The sequence below is a fragment of the Lepisosteus platostomus genome, chromosome 15 (genome assembly GCF_059453375.1).
Source record: "Lepisosteus platostomus isolate fLepPlt1 chromosome 15, fLepPlt1.hap1, whole genome shotgun sequence".
Taxonomy (NCBI): Eukaryota; Metazoa; Chordata; class Actinopteri; order Semionotiformes; family Lepisosteidae; genus Lepisosteus; species Lepisosteus platostomus.
This window is the reverse complement of record NC_142625.1, coordinates 14421734-14441013: the sequence shown is the minus strand read 5'-3', so window position 1 is coordinate 14441013 and position 19280 is coordinate 14421734. Positions and strand designations below refer to the sequence as shown.

The window sequence follows — 19280 nt, the reverse complement described above, 5'->3', positions numbered from 1 at the left end:
GTGAAAAGGGAAAATTGTGGAAAGGGGGAAACAAAACATCTAAGAAGTGCTGGGCAGTGGAATGGGATGGACATTCAACCGCTAAAGGAGGTGGGGGGGAGCAAATCTAGTAGGGGCAGAGGAAGTGAGAGGGGAAGTAAACAAAGCAGATGAGGTTGTTTTGAATTTCCAGAGAGAATTGAAACCATCAGGATAAAAGGAAGAAAAAGTCCCACTTGTGAAATAGCAGGACTTGGAACAAGGCTGGTTGTTTTTCATAGAGAAGAATGTGACTCCCATCCTGTCTTTAGGGAGGTGTACCTGACAACGATAAGATCTAACACCAAGGGCAAAAGATGTCCATCTCTGACAAAACCAAAACACTTATTGCTAGAAAAGGTGCACACAGAGATGTGGACGGCAGGCTACTTTTTATACATACAGTAAGAGAAGGGAAGTGCATGATTACAATGTGGCCTTCTCCTAAGGTAATCCTGAACTTCAATTCCTCTTGAACTTCTGTTTAATAATAACCTTCTGTGAATCAAGTTCTCACATCCATAATTGAGTGTAATAATCAATCAATAATAAACTTTTATAATGCAAAATATGTAAAGAACCTATGAGGTGTACCGGTATATGTAAGAAACCTTTGTCGAAGAAAATATTTTGTTTAATTTAGACACCTGGTTTAATCCCCTTGCTGTAATGCTATGTTTTTGCAACTGCAGTTTTTGAAATACCAAGCTCTGAGCCTCCTCATATTTAGACCTACTGTATGTACAAAACCTATTTGCAAGTAATTCTGAAGCTGCATAGTTTACCCTCTACAGGTTTGTATTAGGTCGCTTTGTTGTTGATAACCAAGCAACTAATTCTTTGCACAACAGAATACTGAAATAAATAGTATGCTCAGCTTACTTAGTGTCACTCAATGTCACTTACTGTCACTCAATGGTCAACAACCCAAAAACGAAAACAAAAATGTTCCTTACTTGTTTTTCCACCTTGACAAGACGTCCCATCATGCTGGGATCTTCTGGCATTTCTCCTTCTGCAGACCCTTTAGTTCGGTCTTTATCAGTCACAGGAGTACCTCTGCCAACTATCTGGTCCACTCTAGCAATTAGAAAGAAAGCAAAATCTGCAATGACAGCAGTGCATACTTGTTGCTCCTTTAAGATCATTAAGAAAACTTGATACAGGTGACTATTTGCAGAGTTATTCTGGAAATTCTTGTATCTTTGTGTAGCGAGGGTCTTTTATCTAGCATTGCCGTTCTGTCTCGGCAAATATCACATTAAGAGTAGCTAGTGGTATGCAGTTACTCATATTGGTGTAGATGTAATATGATCCCATTTGCATTATATAGACATTGTCAGGGTACCCTTGATGGGACAGACTCCAATAAACCGACACTCAGGTAAGAGCCTTGTGTTGCTTGTATTCTAACTTTTTATGTATACAGTACTTCCAAATTGCATGTTAAAGACTTTCTTTGGTACACTTATGGACTATTGTAACCATCATCATAGTGTTTTACCTTGTACAAGCATCAGGGAAATTGTTAGCTCATTTTATGTTTCACAACTCTCAGTCCAAAAACTTATAGGTTATTTGGTTAATATTTGTGCTAGTCAAACCAGTACCTATTCTGTGTTTTTGATTATTGTACTTTATCAAACCGCAGATGCAACGTCCCAAAAAAAAGTAAATATCCACAGGGTATATTTAAGGTTTTCAACTGGATGGCATTCTGAAGGTATTGCTTTTCTTAACTATAAATACAGTATAGCAACTTAAGGGCTATTTCTGATACTTCTATGCAGATCCCTTGCAGTTCTACTGTAGAGCTACAGTATGTTAAGCAGCTGCTTTCAAGATATAGGTTTACAGTACATAGCACAGGCAGGTTTAGTACAGGCCCGAGGGATTTCACATTTCCCATGACAATTCAGGTTAAGAAAGCCATGTGGATGAGTGAGGTGACATGGGCACATGCACATAATGGCATGGAACGATTAAAGACAGACAGAGGTGGAGCGAGACCTGAGAAGTCGCAATGCCCTTTAATTTCTCTTTTAGTGCTTTAAGACTTCTGCAAGGGGTTCTGAAAAGCTGGGCAAACAAAAAAAAATATAGTCCACCTTTCACACATTTCAGAAACCAAAAGAGCTGACAAAACATTGCAATTTAAATCCCTTTTTAAAATATGTGTTAAAAACTAGCCTAACAGCAATGTGTGTTAAAATATATATAAACAAATTCCTGCTGCTGCAGTTTCTGGTGAAACAGAATCATACAGTGATGAGAACCAGTCTGTGACCCCCTAAGCTGGTTTGTATTCTGGTGTATAAAGATTAAGATAACTTGTTTAAATGTATAGAATATATACATAAAATATATTTGGATAATTGAATTAACAAAATGACCTAAAAACAAGTATACAAGTGTGAATACATATCTATGAACCCTTAGATTCAGTAACTCCTTGAACAGCAATGACTTCATCTAGACACTGTACGCCTCTCTTGTCAGTTTTTAGGATATTTATCCCTTTTCCTCACAGAACTGTTTCAAGACATTGATATTTTATGGTTTCATTGCATGAACAGCAGACTTCAGGTCCCACCATAACATTTCCATAGGATTTAGGTCCAGACTATGACTTGGTCAATCCAAAGTACTGTCAACCATTTTGTTGTAGATCTGCTTGTATGTTCAGGGTCATCAGGGTCCTACTGATGACTCACTTTCAACTCAGCTTCAGCTAATGAATGTTCTGTCATTCTCCCCCAGAATCTGCTGATACAACACCATGGTTCATGGTTCCATCAATGACGACAAGTCTTCCAGGCCTTGAGGCAGCAAAGCAACGTCCAACCTTGACAGTCCCACCACCATGCTAAGTGGTCATGATGAGGATCTGCTATTAGAAGGCAGTGTTTAGTTTTTGCCACACAAAACATTTATCATTTTGTTCCAAAAAGTTCAGCTTTTGACTTGTCTGCTCATAGAACATTCTTATAGTATCCCTGTGGATCGCCCAGGTGTTTTCCAGGTGACAGGAAGTAATGTTCTTTTTAGAGAGCAACAGATTCCTCCTGGCTATCCTTGAATGAAGCCTCTTCCCAATCACCTGCTGAGTCATGAACACTGAAAACAGCCACAGTGAGAGAGGCCTGTAGATTCTTAGATGTTACTCTTGGGTTCTTTGTGACTTCCTGAGTGGTCATGAACACTGAAAACAGCCACAGTGAGAGAGGCCTGAAATTCTTAGATGTTAATCTGGGGTTCTTTGTGACTTCCTGAGTGGTTTTCTGAGTTACTTTGGGATATCTTGGCAGGACAATTGTCACCATGGTCTTGAAGATGTTCCATTTATAGCCAGTATAAAAGTGATTGGAGCCCCATATGGTTGGAATTGTTTTGTCACTCTGCCCTAATTGATGCACATTCACACATTCTTTTTTTCTACTTCAGACACCATTCTTAAAAACATTGGACTTGTCAACATAAACTATTTTGGTTAAGCAAAGAGCAACTATGATTAAGCAAAGGTATTGTGGTAAGCAATTGTGATTTCCATCATTTTTCCATCATTTTATTTATAGGGTCACAAACTTTTTCACACCACTGTATGTCTGACCTGCCTCACGCCTTTTCATCCTTTTTGTAGTCACACACGTACCACAGAGAAAAAGGACATCACCTTATCTGTGCTGGAAATCTTTCTGAAAATATTTAGAATCTTTTCTCCTTTTTATGTGCTGCTCAGTCTGAAATATCTGACGGATTAAAATGTCTTTTTCAATGGTCTCCATCTTTGGTCTGTGAATGGAGATACACCCCATAGTCAGATTTCTTTAAATAAAAAGTCCCATGGTTCATGGGGCAACAGGGTTGTGAAGGTTACCACTATTTAAAAGAGGATACATTTGTCCAGTGAGATTGTGGAAGTTGTAAGCCACAGTTGCACTTAAATCCCGCATGGTGGCACCCTTTAACCAATTTAAAACAAAATGTTTGCCCAGCTCTGTCATACGTCACCTTTTTAAAAAATGGCATGTGGAATAAGTACGAAAATTGAATGGAAGGCCATAGAGCAATATCTGACATGCTTCACTGTTCTGCATGCTATCATGCATTTGTTTTTATAGCCCCAATTCTCAATTTACTGTACATTGAAATATTCTGCTACACTCTTTTCAGTGCACTGCAGGCATTTCAGCTCAACCCCTTTCATTAGGCTAAATGTCAAGCTACTTACCTGTACGCAACCCCAAACTACAAGTCTGCTGTGGCATTGCTCTTAAATACCAGGGAGCAGACGTCCTGCAACTTTATTACTTCAATCAAAAGCCAAGGTAGCTATTCTTTGAGTATATTATTGCATTGAAAATGTAATATATTAATTTGTATAGACTCTTTTGCCACTGATAGCATTAAAATAAATTACATGGTCTTTACAGCTATGTTGTTCCTCAAAAACATAATAACGTTAATTTGCGTTTTTCAGATTTTAAATAATTCATTGTAAGTTAATTTAACTTGTGACTTAAAAACAGAGCGAAACCTGCAATGTGCCGAGCATTCTACATAATCTCAATTAATAGCTGCCGGAATATTAGCAGAGTATCTATTAAATCATTATGCACGCTACTTCATCTAAAGTGTAATTGTGACGGCCTTGAAATTCTAATTGTGATACATTTAGTGTTGCCATATGTTTCTGATGGGCTCAAAAAGTTTGGCAATCATTGGATCAGAACATTAAGGACATCGACTACAACATCAACGCGTGTAGAGCCTTTTATCACAAGCCTCAGCATGTTCCGGAGTAGTTGCTCAGTTGAACAACCACACATGCAGTAGAATTGTACTGTGATTGTTACTTCAGTTTGCATAACCTTTTTTTTTTAAATTGTCATTGTGTCCATTCTATGCAAACGACTGTGATATTAATTTTATGTCTTGCCTTTTGTGTTTGTAAACAAAAAGCATATGTAGACGGTTAAAATTACCTACACACTTAACACTTACAGATAACTGTTCCTAAAAAGATGTACAGTACAGTATATGCCTGATAATGTTTAAAAATCTATCATATGATTTTAAAAATTAAGTGATTAAGAGTCTAGAGAAGATATAATTTTGCTGGTAAAAGTGCTTTATCGACACTTAATAATTTCTTTACTAATAATGTATACTCTATTTGCAGAGGCTGTTAAATTAACAAATTATTTGGAATAGGTCTCTTATTAGAAACGTTTGCTGTAGGCAGTGTCTCTAAATCCCCTGTTTAGGTTGCTCTCTTAGAAAGATGTCAATTTGACTGGAATGATAGACAAAATAAGGAGTGCTTGTTTTGTGGAGAGGAGTATAGTACAGTATATGCGCAAGACCTGTGGGGAAAAAAAGGCAAAGATGCCAGACTGTTCTTATCCAAGGGCCTTACAAGGGCAGTGTAGCCTGAATTCAGAAAAGGGGTTGATGCTCTGAGTCAACATGAAAAAAAACGCTCAATTAAAAAAGATGCAGTTTGGTGGATCCTAACCTAGGAGAGTATTGGGGTGAATCTTTGGAAGAGAACATGGGTCCTTTGGATGCATACTTCTTATGCCGGGGAGTTGAGGGGAGAGGGGGACCCACAATCATATCTATCCTGGCAAAGTAAATAGAGAAGACACCGGCAAAATGCAGAATGAAGTCACACGTGAAACTTGTATGACAGACACGTTGTACAGCACAAGGAAAACAAAGAGAAAAGAAAAAAAAAACAAGGACAAATAAGTGAAAATATATTCCATACACGTTCTGTGAAACATTTGAATTGCGGCTATTATTTTTTCAAAATATATTATTTTAAAAAAATTGTTCAATCCTAAAATCCTTTAGTCCTTAAACTGGAATATATTTACATATATGTGGAACCACTGTGTTTACTCAACATATATTGTACTTATTGGGTGAAGGTGTATCTCTTGGATGAGTGGAGAGGAACTGAAATGAATACTAAAGAGGATGCAGGATGAGCAATCCTTTTTACAGACGCTCTCGTTTAGAACTTTATTACATTGGCCAATGGATAACCTCTGAAAGATGGATTGAGCATGTGCATCCTCCGCATTCACTGAGTCTTGTTGTCTCTTGGACAATCAAGAGTACCCATCAGATCCGAGGAAATGAGTGCTGCTGAGAGTCTCCTGCACCATGCTTGCACTAGACCTTGAATGAAATGTGCCATGAAGCTCTCTTGTGACAATACCAGGAGCCATCACTCAGATTCATGGGATCTAGACATAGAAGGGGTAATATTCAAGACTGCCTGCTGGGAGGGTGGTGTTTGGAAACTGTTCGATGCACAAATGCAGAGATATTTGAAAGTTGCCCACCTGCTCCTAGAAACATAGAAATCAGACTGACAGGGCTACATTTGTTTTTACCTGGAAGCCTTCAGCTCAGATGATTTAAATGGATGGTGCTGACACACAAGTGGTTTGACTTTTCCGTAGAACACACATGTAGACACCGTGACACATTGCTCTGGAACGCTAACCATGGGACACCCGACAAGGAAGAAGTGGGACATGCAGTGGAGATCAACGTGGTCCGTCCTGGTGGACAGACCACTGGGCCCAGTACGATACTGTAACCAAAGGATCTTGGGGGGAGAGGAAGTAGAGGAGGAGGAGGAGGTGAGGCTTAGGTGAAGGACGGAGTGGCTTGAGAGGTGGTTTAGCTTCTTGCCTGGACTGGAGGTTTTTAATCCGAGCCAGCATGTCCAAATGCCCAGCCGAGTACTGCTCTATTACATCCATCACGTCATAAGGCCTCAGGCTCTCCTTGAACTTTCGCTTTGAAACCATAAATCTCATTATGCTGAGGGAAAGAAAATTCCAGACATGAGAAAGGGGAACAAGCCGGACTTTAGCACTTTTAACTCCTGCCTTCACTCTCTCTCAAATCCACATGTGCAGCATGCAAACGTACCAGGAAATACTCAGAGAACAAATACAAAAAAAATTAACAAAAGCAGAATTTTTCATCACCCCACAATGTCGTCCAGGACATTAGCCATTTGTAAATCAAGCCGTTAATTCTGTATGGTACAAATGGGGTTTTTAACAGAAGCTTGGGAGGAAGATCCTAATCCCGCCTCCTTCCACTCCTTTACATATATACAGGGGTGGTAGAGAGCATGCTTCGCAATGATGAGGTTCCAGGTTCAATCCCCAGAATCTTCAAGAGCTTTATTATCGCCAGCAGCCATTTCACCCAACAACTCACAGCTGGCAGCCCACTGAAGCTGAGCAGGTGTGAGCGTACTGGGATACTATAGCTGCTGTCACATCATCCAGGAGGGGCCACTCATTGGTGGTGGTGGAGGGGAGTCCCAATTACCTGTAAAACACTTTGAGTGGAGTGTCCAGAAAAGCGCTATATAAGTGTAAGCAGTTATTGTTATTATTATTATTATTATTATTATTAGTATTATTATTATTATTAGTATTATTATTCAGTTCATCTCGCCTCCTTGAGCAACTCTGAGCATTTTGAGCATGTCTTCCACCACCCCATCTACACCCTTAAAGCAGCTCCCTGGCTCATTCCTTGCGAATGTGAAGAAAGGGTTCGGTCAACCTCATCCGTACAGTCAGACTGCCCTTCCCTCAGCTAGGCGAGCTGCAACACAGGACCTTGTATAAATTTCTGCATGACTTATTAGGATCTGACCAAAGTCCCGAAAGGAAGATAATGACGGATCCCTTCTGATGGTAAAGAAATGTAATTCTGTCATTTCATTTCAGGATGGCTAAGACATGGCATTTTCAAATGTGACAGGTTCAGAAAACGTAAATTATGTTTCCAAATAATTTAATAAGACTGCGTACATTTTGCTCAAGTTGTGCCATAAACCACCAATGTATGAGAGAAGTAATTGATACAGTGGGATGTTTTGTTTTCTGACGATTTTAGGTACAGTACTATGAAGTTCAAGAAAATATATTTAAATTTGCTGTATGAAAGTAAATAAATAAAATGTAGTTTACTGTGTATAAAATCTACCTTTAATATATAAACCATTAAAAAAACAATGATATAATAGAACATTCCCATGTAGCAACTGCTAAACAAATCTACTGATTTTTTTTACTAAATTCTCTCACACAATAGACAATGTTACTGAGTACGCTTGTGGAATCCCAGTTCCAGTCATTTTATCACATGACACAGGCTAAAGCCCATGTCATAGATCCCAACATGCACCAGGGTGAGGCCACTCAGCCTCTACTTTATAATAACAGTCGACAACCAAGTGCAACACAAATTAAAATGCAACGGTGTAAACAGTGTAAATGCTTCCCTAAATGTACTAATTAAATATAGGCACTTTTATCCAGGACAGCAATTCATCCATATTCCATTTAAAGAGTACAGTAAGTTGCTTTTTATGGTTATTTCTTTGTTGTAATCAATCTTATTATAAAATCAGCTTTTCAGTCTGCTATAGTTTCTATATACAATTTTATACAGTACATCTTGACTATTGTACATACTGTAACTAGTGTACTGTATATCTCTCCATATAAGCCTTGGCAAAACATCTCAAAACCCATCCAAGACTTTGGTGATATCGGTGGGTCACAGGATTGATGCAGTTATTATGTAAAAAGGATTTGCCACCAAGTACTAAGTTTTATATTACTTTCATTTATTTTAAGTTAATTTGTTTCAATACTTATGCACAATTGAAATGAGGCGGTTAAACACAAAAAGTGCTATTATTCTAAAAAGGTACAACAAATAAGCAAATAAGTACCCAGAAATAAAAGGGACTCTCTGTACTGTTACCATATTCATGGTTTCATCTCCAATCCTAACTGCTTGAGTATACAGTAAAAATAGCAATTATGATTTCACTGTCCCAATACATATGGAGGGCATTTTTCCAGTATGAATATCCATATTCTTTTGTATCTACACCTGTCCCGCATATTGCATAAGAACAAGACAGACCAGACAGTGTTTGTGCCTATTCTGTTTTGTTGCATCATGCACATCTCATTTCAATATCAAAGTTTCACATTTCAAATGAGTATTTAGATCCCTACAGAGGCACAGAGATTTGTTGATGTCCTTTGCCACATTGTCTAGGAAATGAGAGAACAAATCCCAAATAGTTGTGCAATTTTCTCTTACCACACTGCCCGGATTGTAACCTTTAATCCGGGGGTTAAGTCCTGTGTCACAAACTCACAATGGCAGCTCTTATTATCATCAGCAATGTCTTCTCCAGGCAGGCTGGCTTCTAGAAAACACAACAAATGTCCACAGCTCACAACAGCAACAGGACTGTAAATACCGAATTACTCTCCTACAACCCCTTAACCTCCCACCTTTTGTTGCAATGTTTGCACAGAACCAAGCAACAGCAAGACACAGCAACATTAACCTGCAGCCCCAGGAGAGGCAACGCTCACAGTGGGGTAGGTTAAGGATGGTGTCCATTCATTTCAGTGGCTGGTCATGTCAAAAGGTCCTGGTGCAGGGGGAAAACAAAGCATTATGGGAGCTGACTGCAGAGGTTAAGGGGTTTTAACTAACCACTGTGGCCCAAAAATATGGAGGAATTCAGAGACAACTGTTAGAAGCAGGCTGAAAATGCTGTACTATACCAGGAAGGAGAGAAATCGAATTTGCCTATAGCCGTGCTGTAATCTTTTATTTATAGTTTTGGTTTGTTTTACAAGCAATCTGCAGCCCAGTTATTCCAATTTTGTTCGCAGCAATGCAGCACAGAGGCTCAGCAGTTTGATGTTACCATTTGAACTTGTTTTATTTCTTTAAGCCATACGTTACCTGTTGGCAGTATAGGCAATCTGCAGATTCCTCATGGAACAAAGCAGGGAGGTGGCACAAGAGAAATGAATGGAAGGAAGAGGGAATTTCTCTCCAAGTCGGTATACAGTGAAAAATACAGACACTAAGCAGGCTGAAATATGTTTAATGCCAATAAGAAGACAAACATAAGGAAGGGTTCACACTTTATCGGTCTGCTACAGCTGGTAGCTGAGAGGATAGCTCTTACAGAAATATTCCTGCCTTGGAGCCTGCATTTTGTTTTAGGTTTTTTTTAGAGAGAGAATGCCTCAACAAGCACAGTTATTGTTAAAGCATTTCATGGAGGATTCAGGCGATTCTGCAGAAGAACCTGCTGAAAGCAAAACCTCCTGTTCAGTGAAATGCATAGACTGCTTCCTTTGCAAAGAAGGAAACAGATGCTTTGATACAGATATATATCACAGACCACAACTGTCTGTGCAAATATCTTACAGTACGTTCAAAACGCAATGTGCTTTTGAAAGACAATCAAAACAACAAAACATACGTTGGAGAGCAGATTTTGTGGAAGGATAGATCTAAGCCCTCAGTATTTCATAACAAAGATGACTGTGAAAATTATCTTTGATCACACTGGAGGTAATTTACACTGTATCAAAACAAAAGATCAGACATCCAAATTAAAATAAAATCATATTGCTGTCAACTTCAAGGACATAAAATAACAGAAGTTTTAAAAGGGGGGCTTACCTATGGCAAAGTTAAAGGCTTGGCACAGTAAAGAAGCTTCATGATGCAGTTCATATTTTGATAACCATACAAAACTGGTTTCTGGGACACTGCATGGAGTTGTTAGCATGTCAATAAATTTGGGCCACAGTGTACACTTCCTACAAGGTTATTATTTTATTTTTTTTCCTCCAGCAGCTGAACTGACAAACAGTTGGGGAAAAAAATCAAACGTGCTTCAAATGCAATTATACCACAGAGCGTTGTAACAGCGCCGCCCTGCAGGAAGCAGTGTGCGTTGGCCTGAACTGTTCCAAAGTTCTGCAGCGTAGGACAGAAGGCCTGCTCCAGACCCAGGCTGGACTGGTAAGTCAGGGTCAGTCAGCTTCCTTCATGCAGTTAAGTGCAGGATCGCCAGCCACGGGAGCACACGGCTTTGGTCTGCTTACGCAAGTTATTCATTCGGTAATGTGGAATGAAAGACCCTGCATATGCTGATGGAATGTCACTAGATCTGCATGCATGGGTTTTCGACATATTTTTGGTCTCTTTCATTGTTTTCACTCTCCGATTTCAACCCTGAGCGAATGTGCGGTTTTCTTACTGATTAACCCTTCAATTGCTGCAAAGAAGTGAAAAGGAGAGACATGAAACAAAGGCTGTTAAAGAAACGGATCATTTACAAAAAAAAATACAAGCATTTCATTTTTGATGCTAAGAGGGCACAGTCCTATAGCATTTGTAAAGGACCTCTTTTGCCCATCTCACCAATTCATTACGCTCCTTCTGCTTGTATGAGCTGGCTGTTTCCCGTCAATTTGCCCATGTTCGTTTTCTAACTCTCTGAAGGTACACCAGCACTGAGCAGCCCCTTCACTTTATATTGGTATACTTTCACGGCAAAGATTTGCAATCTTTGGCCTCAGTCCAGAGTCCCTTCTTGTCTCTGCTTCTTGAATTGCAAAACATGAGCCGCAGAAGGGCTAGACACAGGGTCCAATGTGTAGTTGGCACAGTTGGGTTTAAAGTTGACTTGGAAACATTTAAATTGAATCTGGAAGCTAGCCCATAGAAATGTGGCCAATCTACAAGTTGCCAAATGGTTTGTTGGGGCTTTTTGTAAGCCAACAAATAATTGTATGTACAGTATTTAATGCAACCATGAGCATTAAACATTGATGCAATTAAGAAAAAATATTAAGCAGCATTATCATGTGTCAACTACAGGGTGATTTTTTTTCATGGTGATTGTGATTTTATTTATAGTCAAACCATGCGGCTACAATATTTAAAGAACATAAAATGCATCTGATCACCATAATTTATCATAAAGTTTCTCCTCTATGACATATTACATTTTGCCCATGTGCATTAAACTCTAAGAGCAAACTCTCTCAGTGTTTCCTCACTACCTCCACATGCTCTATTGCGTGCAGATTACCCTAGAATACCTGATTGTGGGTGACGTGGGTGGCTACATTAGCCTCTGCCATGGATTCTAAGGTAACCAGCCTGGAGGCACTTTTTAAGCCGTTTGAATGGTAGGTTTAGCATTGTCATCCTCAAAAGACATTTCTCTGCACAACAGAATCTCTGCTCTGATAATTCAGTCAGAACACGTACTTCTTCTGTCACTTCCTAAGATATTGTATGACTGTGGAGCTAGATTAATGTGTTTCACCATTTGTAGGCGCTTGTGTTTTTATCAGGTTTTTAGCTTGGCTTAGAACTGAAAGACCATTTTAAATGGTCTGATATTTTTTTAAAAGTCACCCTGTAGATCTGACACAGTGAAAGGTATTCTTATGCGAACACAGCTGAGGGAAAATATAGAGTTAATGAAAGCCACCCTTGACATTTAAAGAAATGACTGCATCATGTGCTGGGAGATTTCAATAAATAGGCAGCAGCTCTTCCTGCTGGCCATCAGTGCAGACTCAGTTGACTGTGGAGTTAGCCACTTGCCAGAAAGGTCTTGCTTTTTCACAATTTGCAAAAGGTGTTCATTTTCCCACATCTGTAAAAGCTGAGAAATTACCTATAAAAGTGAAAGCCACTGCATCCTGTCATACCTTCAGGAGTAATTTTAAATGCCAGACCTTAAAAGCTCAGATTTTTTCTAATTAGTACAAAGTACAGATTCCTTTATCTTAAATGAACAGAACTGAATAACAGTGTAGAAGCGTCAGAATGTTCTTCTTCCAGGCAAGAAGGTTATCAGTTTCACTACTGAAAGCAATTACAGTATAGAACATGATGTGTACAAAGATAATTGGAATTCACAAAATGTGTTTTGTTTTTTGCACCAGTTTGGATCAAAGACACATGAAGGTTAAATCCAGGATTATTTTGCTTTGAAACCTTCCAGTTGCAAAAGTTATACTTGGCTGCAAAGAATTGTGAGTGGAAGATATTCTTCTAATAAAATTAAGAAATTAAATATATTTTCGGTGTTGCTCGTATTTTATATACAGTAGGCTTGGAAGAGTGTAATTCTATGTAAAATACGATGACATACTGTATACTGAACTCTATGTAGAGTAGTACTTCAAACTGATTTTTCTTTCATTAAATGTTTGCCTTTTCTAAATTGTACTTTTCCTTAATACCATTGAGAAATGTTTTTTGTTAACACATTGCAGACAAAATGAATTCACAACTATAGTCCACTTACAGTACGTTCTGTTATTGAGTATGGACATCTTCTGCCATATCACATATCATGTTCAGTGAACTTAAACTACTTTAGCGTTTAAGCAGAAATAACTTAATCCAAACTAGTGCAATTTATTAAAATCAAAACAAAAACAGTTGTGAAAGACATAACATCACTTGGATTCAATTATCGGAGGATACAGGAAAACATGTAAACCCCATTTTGTAGCAGTCAAAAGTATTTCAGGTTTTAAGAGACTATAGGCTCATGTAAACTTCTTGGAATAAGGGAAAAATGTATTTCACAATACTTCAGCATCATGTGTTTTTATCCAAATTTAGCCACAAAAAAAAAGAAATGTAAATGTTATCATAAAGAAGAGCCTATAGCTTCTGACCTGCTATATCTCATACTGTTACACAGAGGGATTCTGATTTGTTTCCTTGGGTAAAATTCAAATAAAACATATTTCAAAAATGGTTTTATATATGTAACAATGTTCAAAGAATAATTGAAACCCAAAGGTCTTCTATAATAGACAATCTGTCTATTATTCACACTGTGTGGTTTCAGTAGCTTGTAAGTTCAGAATGAGTAATGTATATCCTGTAATGTCAAGCTCAATAACTGTGTGCTTTTAAACCACAAGTATTGAGCAGATGAGAGAAGTGAGAAGAAATGTTTCTTTGTAAGGTTTTTAATTAAAAGTTAAACATGTTGTAGTTCTTCTTTCTAATTTTCTGTTAAAACTTTGTGGTTTCTTAAAAGATACTGTGGGAGTCCCAACCATAAAATGTAATTATTTACTCATCTGTCATTTCTATTTGTCACTCATCATGGAAGTTGTCCCAGATTTTGCACATGTGGTTATTTAGTGGGGACAAATATGAGCCAATTGCGCTCCATGGGGGAATGACCACCTCATAGTCCAGGTATGAAAAGCAATATGGATCTAAACACAAGAAAGCAGGCTACTCCATCAAGCCTTGAGCTGCTTCCGAAAGTGCGCCAGGACCTTACAAAAAGACCCCTGCAGCAAGGAGGAAGTCTCATATGTTTAGACTTCTGCTGCCAGATCCACCAGCTTCTAGATAAAAATGAAATCGTTCACGTCGTACAGTTATTGATCTGCAACTTGAATTAGATAATGATAATATCACAGATTGCAAACAGTTTCAAAGCATTGAATTGTTGTGCAATGTAGGGTAAAGGAGCTGTTTTTCTCGAGGCCTGATATGTTCAATCATTTTAGATTCTACCAAGGTTTAAGACATAGCAATAGCGTTTGTTGATTTGGGAGCTAGACTGTCCTGAAGTGGTGAGGGGTGACAGTTTTTAGCCAACCCAAAAAATTACCTGGAATGCCACAAGCAGAATTTTTACAGATGTATTTTGGTTATGGAGATACAATGTGTTAGTATACATTTTCACTTGTTTGTAGGCAGGATACATGTAGATCCACATTTGTGTGTGAAAACTGAGTAGGCCTACTGTACATATTAATCCTTTATGTGTATCTGTGGCTGTGTAGTGGTAAAGTGTGAGCAATTACAAAGGTCTCAATCAGACAAAACTCTATACAACTATCACCCACCTAACCTCTGATAGCCTGTATCTGTTTTAAATAAAATTTTTAAAGTCTTTTGATTTACAGAAAAATTCCTCCCAAATTAAGTAACGGCAAATTTTGAAATGAAACTCCCCGCCCTCACACACAATGTCTCAATATACAGCTCATACCCAGGCAAAGAAAATACATTCTGTAGCTCTTAGAAAACAATGAAAAAACATCTTCAAAAGGTCAGAAGCGTAAAGGCGGCTATTGTACAAATTGAAATATTTGCCACATACAGCAATTTGGGAGAGAATGAAAAAGCCAAATCAACTTGCTTTGTTTAATGTCGGAAAAGGCCGTGTGCAAATTAGAAGTTGCTTATCTATCCTAAAGGCCTTTGCATACTGTACTGTGTCCGATCCATCATTTTCTCCCGTCCTCTGTCACGCTCATTATCCACTGGAGGTCTCAAGCAGCTCTGGCAGGGAAGATAAACTGCTATTCCTGTGGAGTCAAAGCTAACCCTCCTCCTTTCCCCAGTTAAAAAGGTGGTCTTGAGTGCAGCCAATATTCAAGAAGTGTTAAAAGCCGGGAGAGTATCACAAGCAGATCTACAGTAGGAGCGCGAATTGGATACTGAACTGTACTGGATTTATTTCAGGTTTAATCATCGTCAATCCATGATCAGAAAGCCACTTATGTCTGGGAAGAGAGGAAGCAACTGGAAGCTTGTCCAAGGAACACAGTGTGGCATTATGGGGGGGGGGGGGGGGGCGTGTCCAATGGGGGGCGAAGCCCTGGCAGAAGGGCGACGCCCCACCTTTGTAGTCCCAGCTACCTGCCTTCTAGATAAAGAGCCCCAGCTGGGCAGGTCCTTAAAGGCACAGTGGACACCCCCTGACGGGACAAGCAGGGCCACCCCCGGTAGGGGGGGAGGGGGTTCACTGACAGTCCTGGAGGGGATTGCACCCACGTAAGGTTTTCTTTTTCTTTTTTTTTGCCTGTCCCATCATGTACCTTTGCTGGGGCTGACATACACACACGTGTTTTTGTTAAGCAACAGTTCTTGTTTTATTTTTACCTTCCTCACCCTGCAAACCAGACTGGACCCCGCTAAACAGGGTCAGTCCAGTCCGGTCACCGCTGTGCCAGCGGCTCTTTTTTTCCCAGGCTGCACCCTGTTAATAGGGTAAGCTCAGCCTGGAGGTACACTTTCTTTTTGCCTTTTTATTCATTTTTTTCTGCTAACCTCACGGCGGTGCTTCTGTCCCCTCGCCCGGGGCGTTGACTTTAAACCGGTGCTCGCCATGGTGCCACCCACTCCACACCGTCACAATAGTCCTAGAAAATTCAGGATAGACCCAGGATGGGACACCAGTCTGTCACGGCGCAGCCACTCACACAGTGAGGAGGGGGGTGCTTTTTGGAAATTACACTTACCATAGACAGAATTTCCCCAAAAAAATCTTAGCCCCTGAAGATAATAGAAACTTTTTGTCACGATTATAGTCCCCCCCTCCTTAAGGGTGCTCCAGCCCTTTCACTTTAGACTTATTCTGTGCACCTGACCCCTTTTCCCAGCCCACCTTAAAAGCCAGGCACTGACGTTCATCCTGGCTCTGCATCTGGTTTCCGCACCGTGTGAGTCCGGGACCTGGAAGCGCCTGGTCCCGTTAAGGTTTAAACCTCTGTTTCCGTTCCTTGTCCGCCGGTTCCGACCCGGTTCATGGTTTTAATTCCTAGTTTGGATGGATCACCTGGCTATGGACTTATTTTTGTGTTTTTGGATTCCCTCTATGGATTACTTCTGGATTGTTTACCTCGGCCACACCTTCCCCGTGCACCAGCGCACTTTGGACACGCCCCCCTGTTTTCAGCCCCGTATCCCTGCATGACCTTTTCCTAGTGTTTCCCACTTCTTCGGATTGTGTCGTCCGCATAGGGTCCGGAAAGAACTGTTCGTTACACTTTTGTTACTACCTCCATTTTAAAATGGAATGATGGATCACTCTCAGTATACAAAGACCCTTCAGGATTTTTTGTTTCTAATTGAAATCCACTTTTGTGCTTTTGCGCAATTTGAACTGCTTTGCTGACCAACTTCAGGAAGCTTTGCATCACGCCAGTACTGTTCAGGCTCGTGAATTTCTTGCATAAAAGCTTTGAATTTTCCCCATGTATTAGTGGAGATTTTTAGAAATCAGCATTAGATGGCAGTTTTCAGAGGTTAAGCAGATAACAGAGATTTACACCTAGGCTCCTGAGCCATGAAGAAAATACTGCACTGTAAACATGGCAAAAACACTATATACAGTGTATAGTACAATGATACTGCATATAGCACTTTTGGAGTTTTTATGGTACAGAGTGTAACCACCCAGTCAATGGCCTGACCTGGCGAGCTCTTCAATCTGTATTCTTCGTCCTGCATCTCAATCAGCACTTTAGCACAGCATCAAACAGAGAAATGAAAAGGAGTTTGTGAGGATTGTGTTGTCCCATAAAACATTTTTTTTTCAATTCAATCTTGGAACATAAACACACAGCATGACTCCAGCAACACCAACAAGACATGGATACTGAAGACGACAGTATCTAAATAACATTTCCACCAAAAAACAATATAACAAAAAGATATGTCTCATCAGGGGGCCAAGATGAGTATCAGTCCTGCTTTTTACATTTGCTCTAGGGGTGTTGAGAATGAGAATTACAGTAGTATTATGCATTTGTGAAAATAGTGGGATGTCATGAATGAGGCTGCATTAACCCTGTGGTTTTGGGACAGCCAAAGTTATTCCTGCCTGTTCCCCAACACAAATTGAACATAAGAACTGTTTGACTCAGCAGGCTTTATAACTTTATCTCATAGAAGCCAGCCAAAAGAATCTCATTTGACAGGAAGTCTGCCAAAGGAATAGTTTTCATGCCTAAGAACCTCACTAAAAAAGCATAAGTACTAGGATATAATATACTGTACGTACCCAAATGCACACACACACTCACATTTCTGACTACACACTGAGTTGTGTGTGTATAGTGTCAAATGCAAAATGAATTTAAGAACAAAAGCAAAAGGGTAGAAATGCCTTGATCACAAACTTCATCGTTCATGTTTTGGGGAACCCCCTTGCTATCTCGATGAAAAAAAAAGTTGACACTGGCATGCAGCCCCAGATTTGAATGATGCTAGTACACCTCACTCTGTCCTTCATAAATGAAAATAGAGAACAACAGTTCCACCACAAGAACAGAGACACGTCCTTACCCCACACAACAGTAAACACCAGATTGTATCAGCTACCTCAGCTTGGTTTTCAAATTTATGTCACTTAGCTTATAAAACTGGTTATCAATATAATTTGTATCCTGTACAGAAGTATTGTCAGTATAGTATTTTAAGCATGTCTACATTTCAGTGACACTATTCTGAATCTTTTCAATTTGCCTTCTTGCAAAGGTTTTCAAAGTTAAAAAGAGGATGTTGCCTGTTACAAGGGCAAAAGATGAGTCTTATAATAAAAATGGTACATTGATTTACTGTCTCATCAAAAAACAGACTTATCCTATCAATAACTGTCTAGACTACTGCCGGCAGTACTGAATCTTTATTTAGAGATAATTGGAATGAGACAGGCCAATGGTTTGAAGAGAGTTATAAAAAAGAAAGGTGTGCCATCACAGCTATGATATATTAGGATATTCTGATGTAGTCACTTGAGGCCTAGGTAGTCAGATACCACAGTATACAATACAGTATGTTCAAAGCATGATATCACAAAAAATAATAACTCAATGACTTTGGACCATAAAGATGTCACCACACCAAGAGCCTTGCTAGCAGGATATCTGTAAAATATTAATGAAGTTCATTATTTTCTTACAGTACTTACTTTCTCCTGCTAAATTCTCTGACTTAATAATGTGTAAGAAGTCTATGAACTGTCATTTCTACGTTTCTATTCTGGTATTAAATACTCGAGCCTTATCAAATTTTCTGAGCCAAGATGGATGACGCATGAGACAACAGGCCCAGATCTTTCCTGGGTTGTGTTCTGGGGAGTGACTGACTTACCCCACTGCTGTCCCAGGAAGAAGAGACAGGAACTAAAGACAGCGACAGAGAGGCGTAGACACTCTCACCTTCCGAGTTCTGGCGAGACGCGGCCCCCTTGATGCGGAAGGCCTGGCGCGCCCGGCTACGATCGCCGAAGCTCCAGCTCTTCGGCACCTTGCTGGGGCTGTCCTCCATGCTGTTGTCTGCGCTGGGGGACCTGCGCATGGCCTGCCCCTGAGGGGAGCCCTTGCCCTTCGCCCCCGAGCTGCGAGGGCTAGAGAACACCCGCTCCTTCAGGCTGACTTTCTGACTGAACAAGAAGAAGACATAGAGGCAACATTTACCATGCACCATGATACACTTTTCTCAGGATCTACAGTACATTACGAGCCTGAGCAATACTAGAGTGCTGTAGTGTAGGGAGCTAAGAAAAAGATGTGCAATTGTGATGTGCTCCA

The 19280-nt window shown here is 39.8% G+C and overlaps 1 protein-coding gene across 5 annotated transcripts in view; it reads right to left on the bottom strand.

The window, feature by feature from the left end:
- kcnq2b (potassium voltage-gated channel, KQT-like subfamily, member 2b) overlaps positions 1-19280 on the bottom strand; it is an 88527-nt gene that overhangs the window by 7854 nt on the left and 61393 nt on the right. For 3 of the 5 annotated variants that reach the window (XM_088607590.1, XM_088607593.1, XM_088607592.1), the window contains 5 exons: positions 18909-19132; positions 17160-17207; positions 9184-9292; positions 6730-6861; positions 975-1098 (listed from right to left, as the gene is read on the bottom strand). In XM_088607590.1, coding sequence (XP_088463716.1) covers positions 975-1098; positions 6730-6861; positions 9184-9292; positions 17160-17207; positions 18909-19132 — 637 coding nt within the window. The remainder of the gene's footprint in view (positions 1-974; positions 1099-6729; positions 6862-9183; positions 9293-17159; positions 17208-18908; positions 19133-19280) is intronic. The other 2 variants (XM_088607591.1, XM_088607594.1) reach the window with 1 other exon arrangement.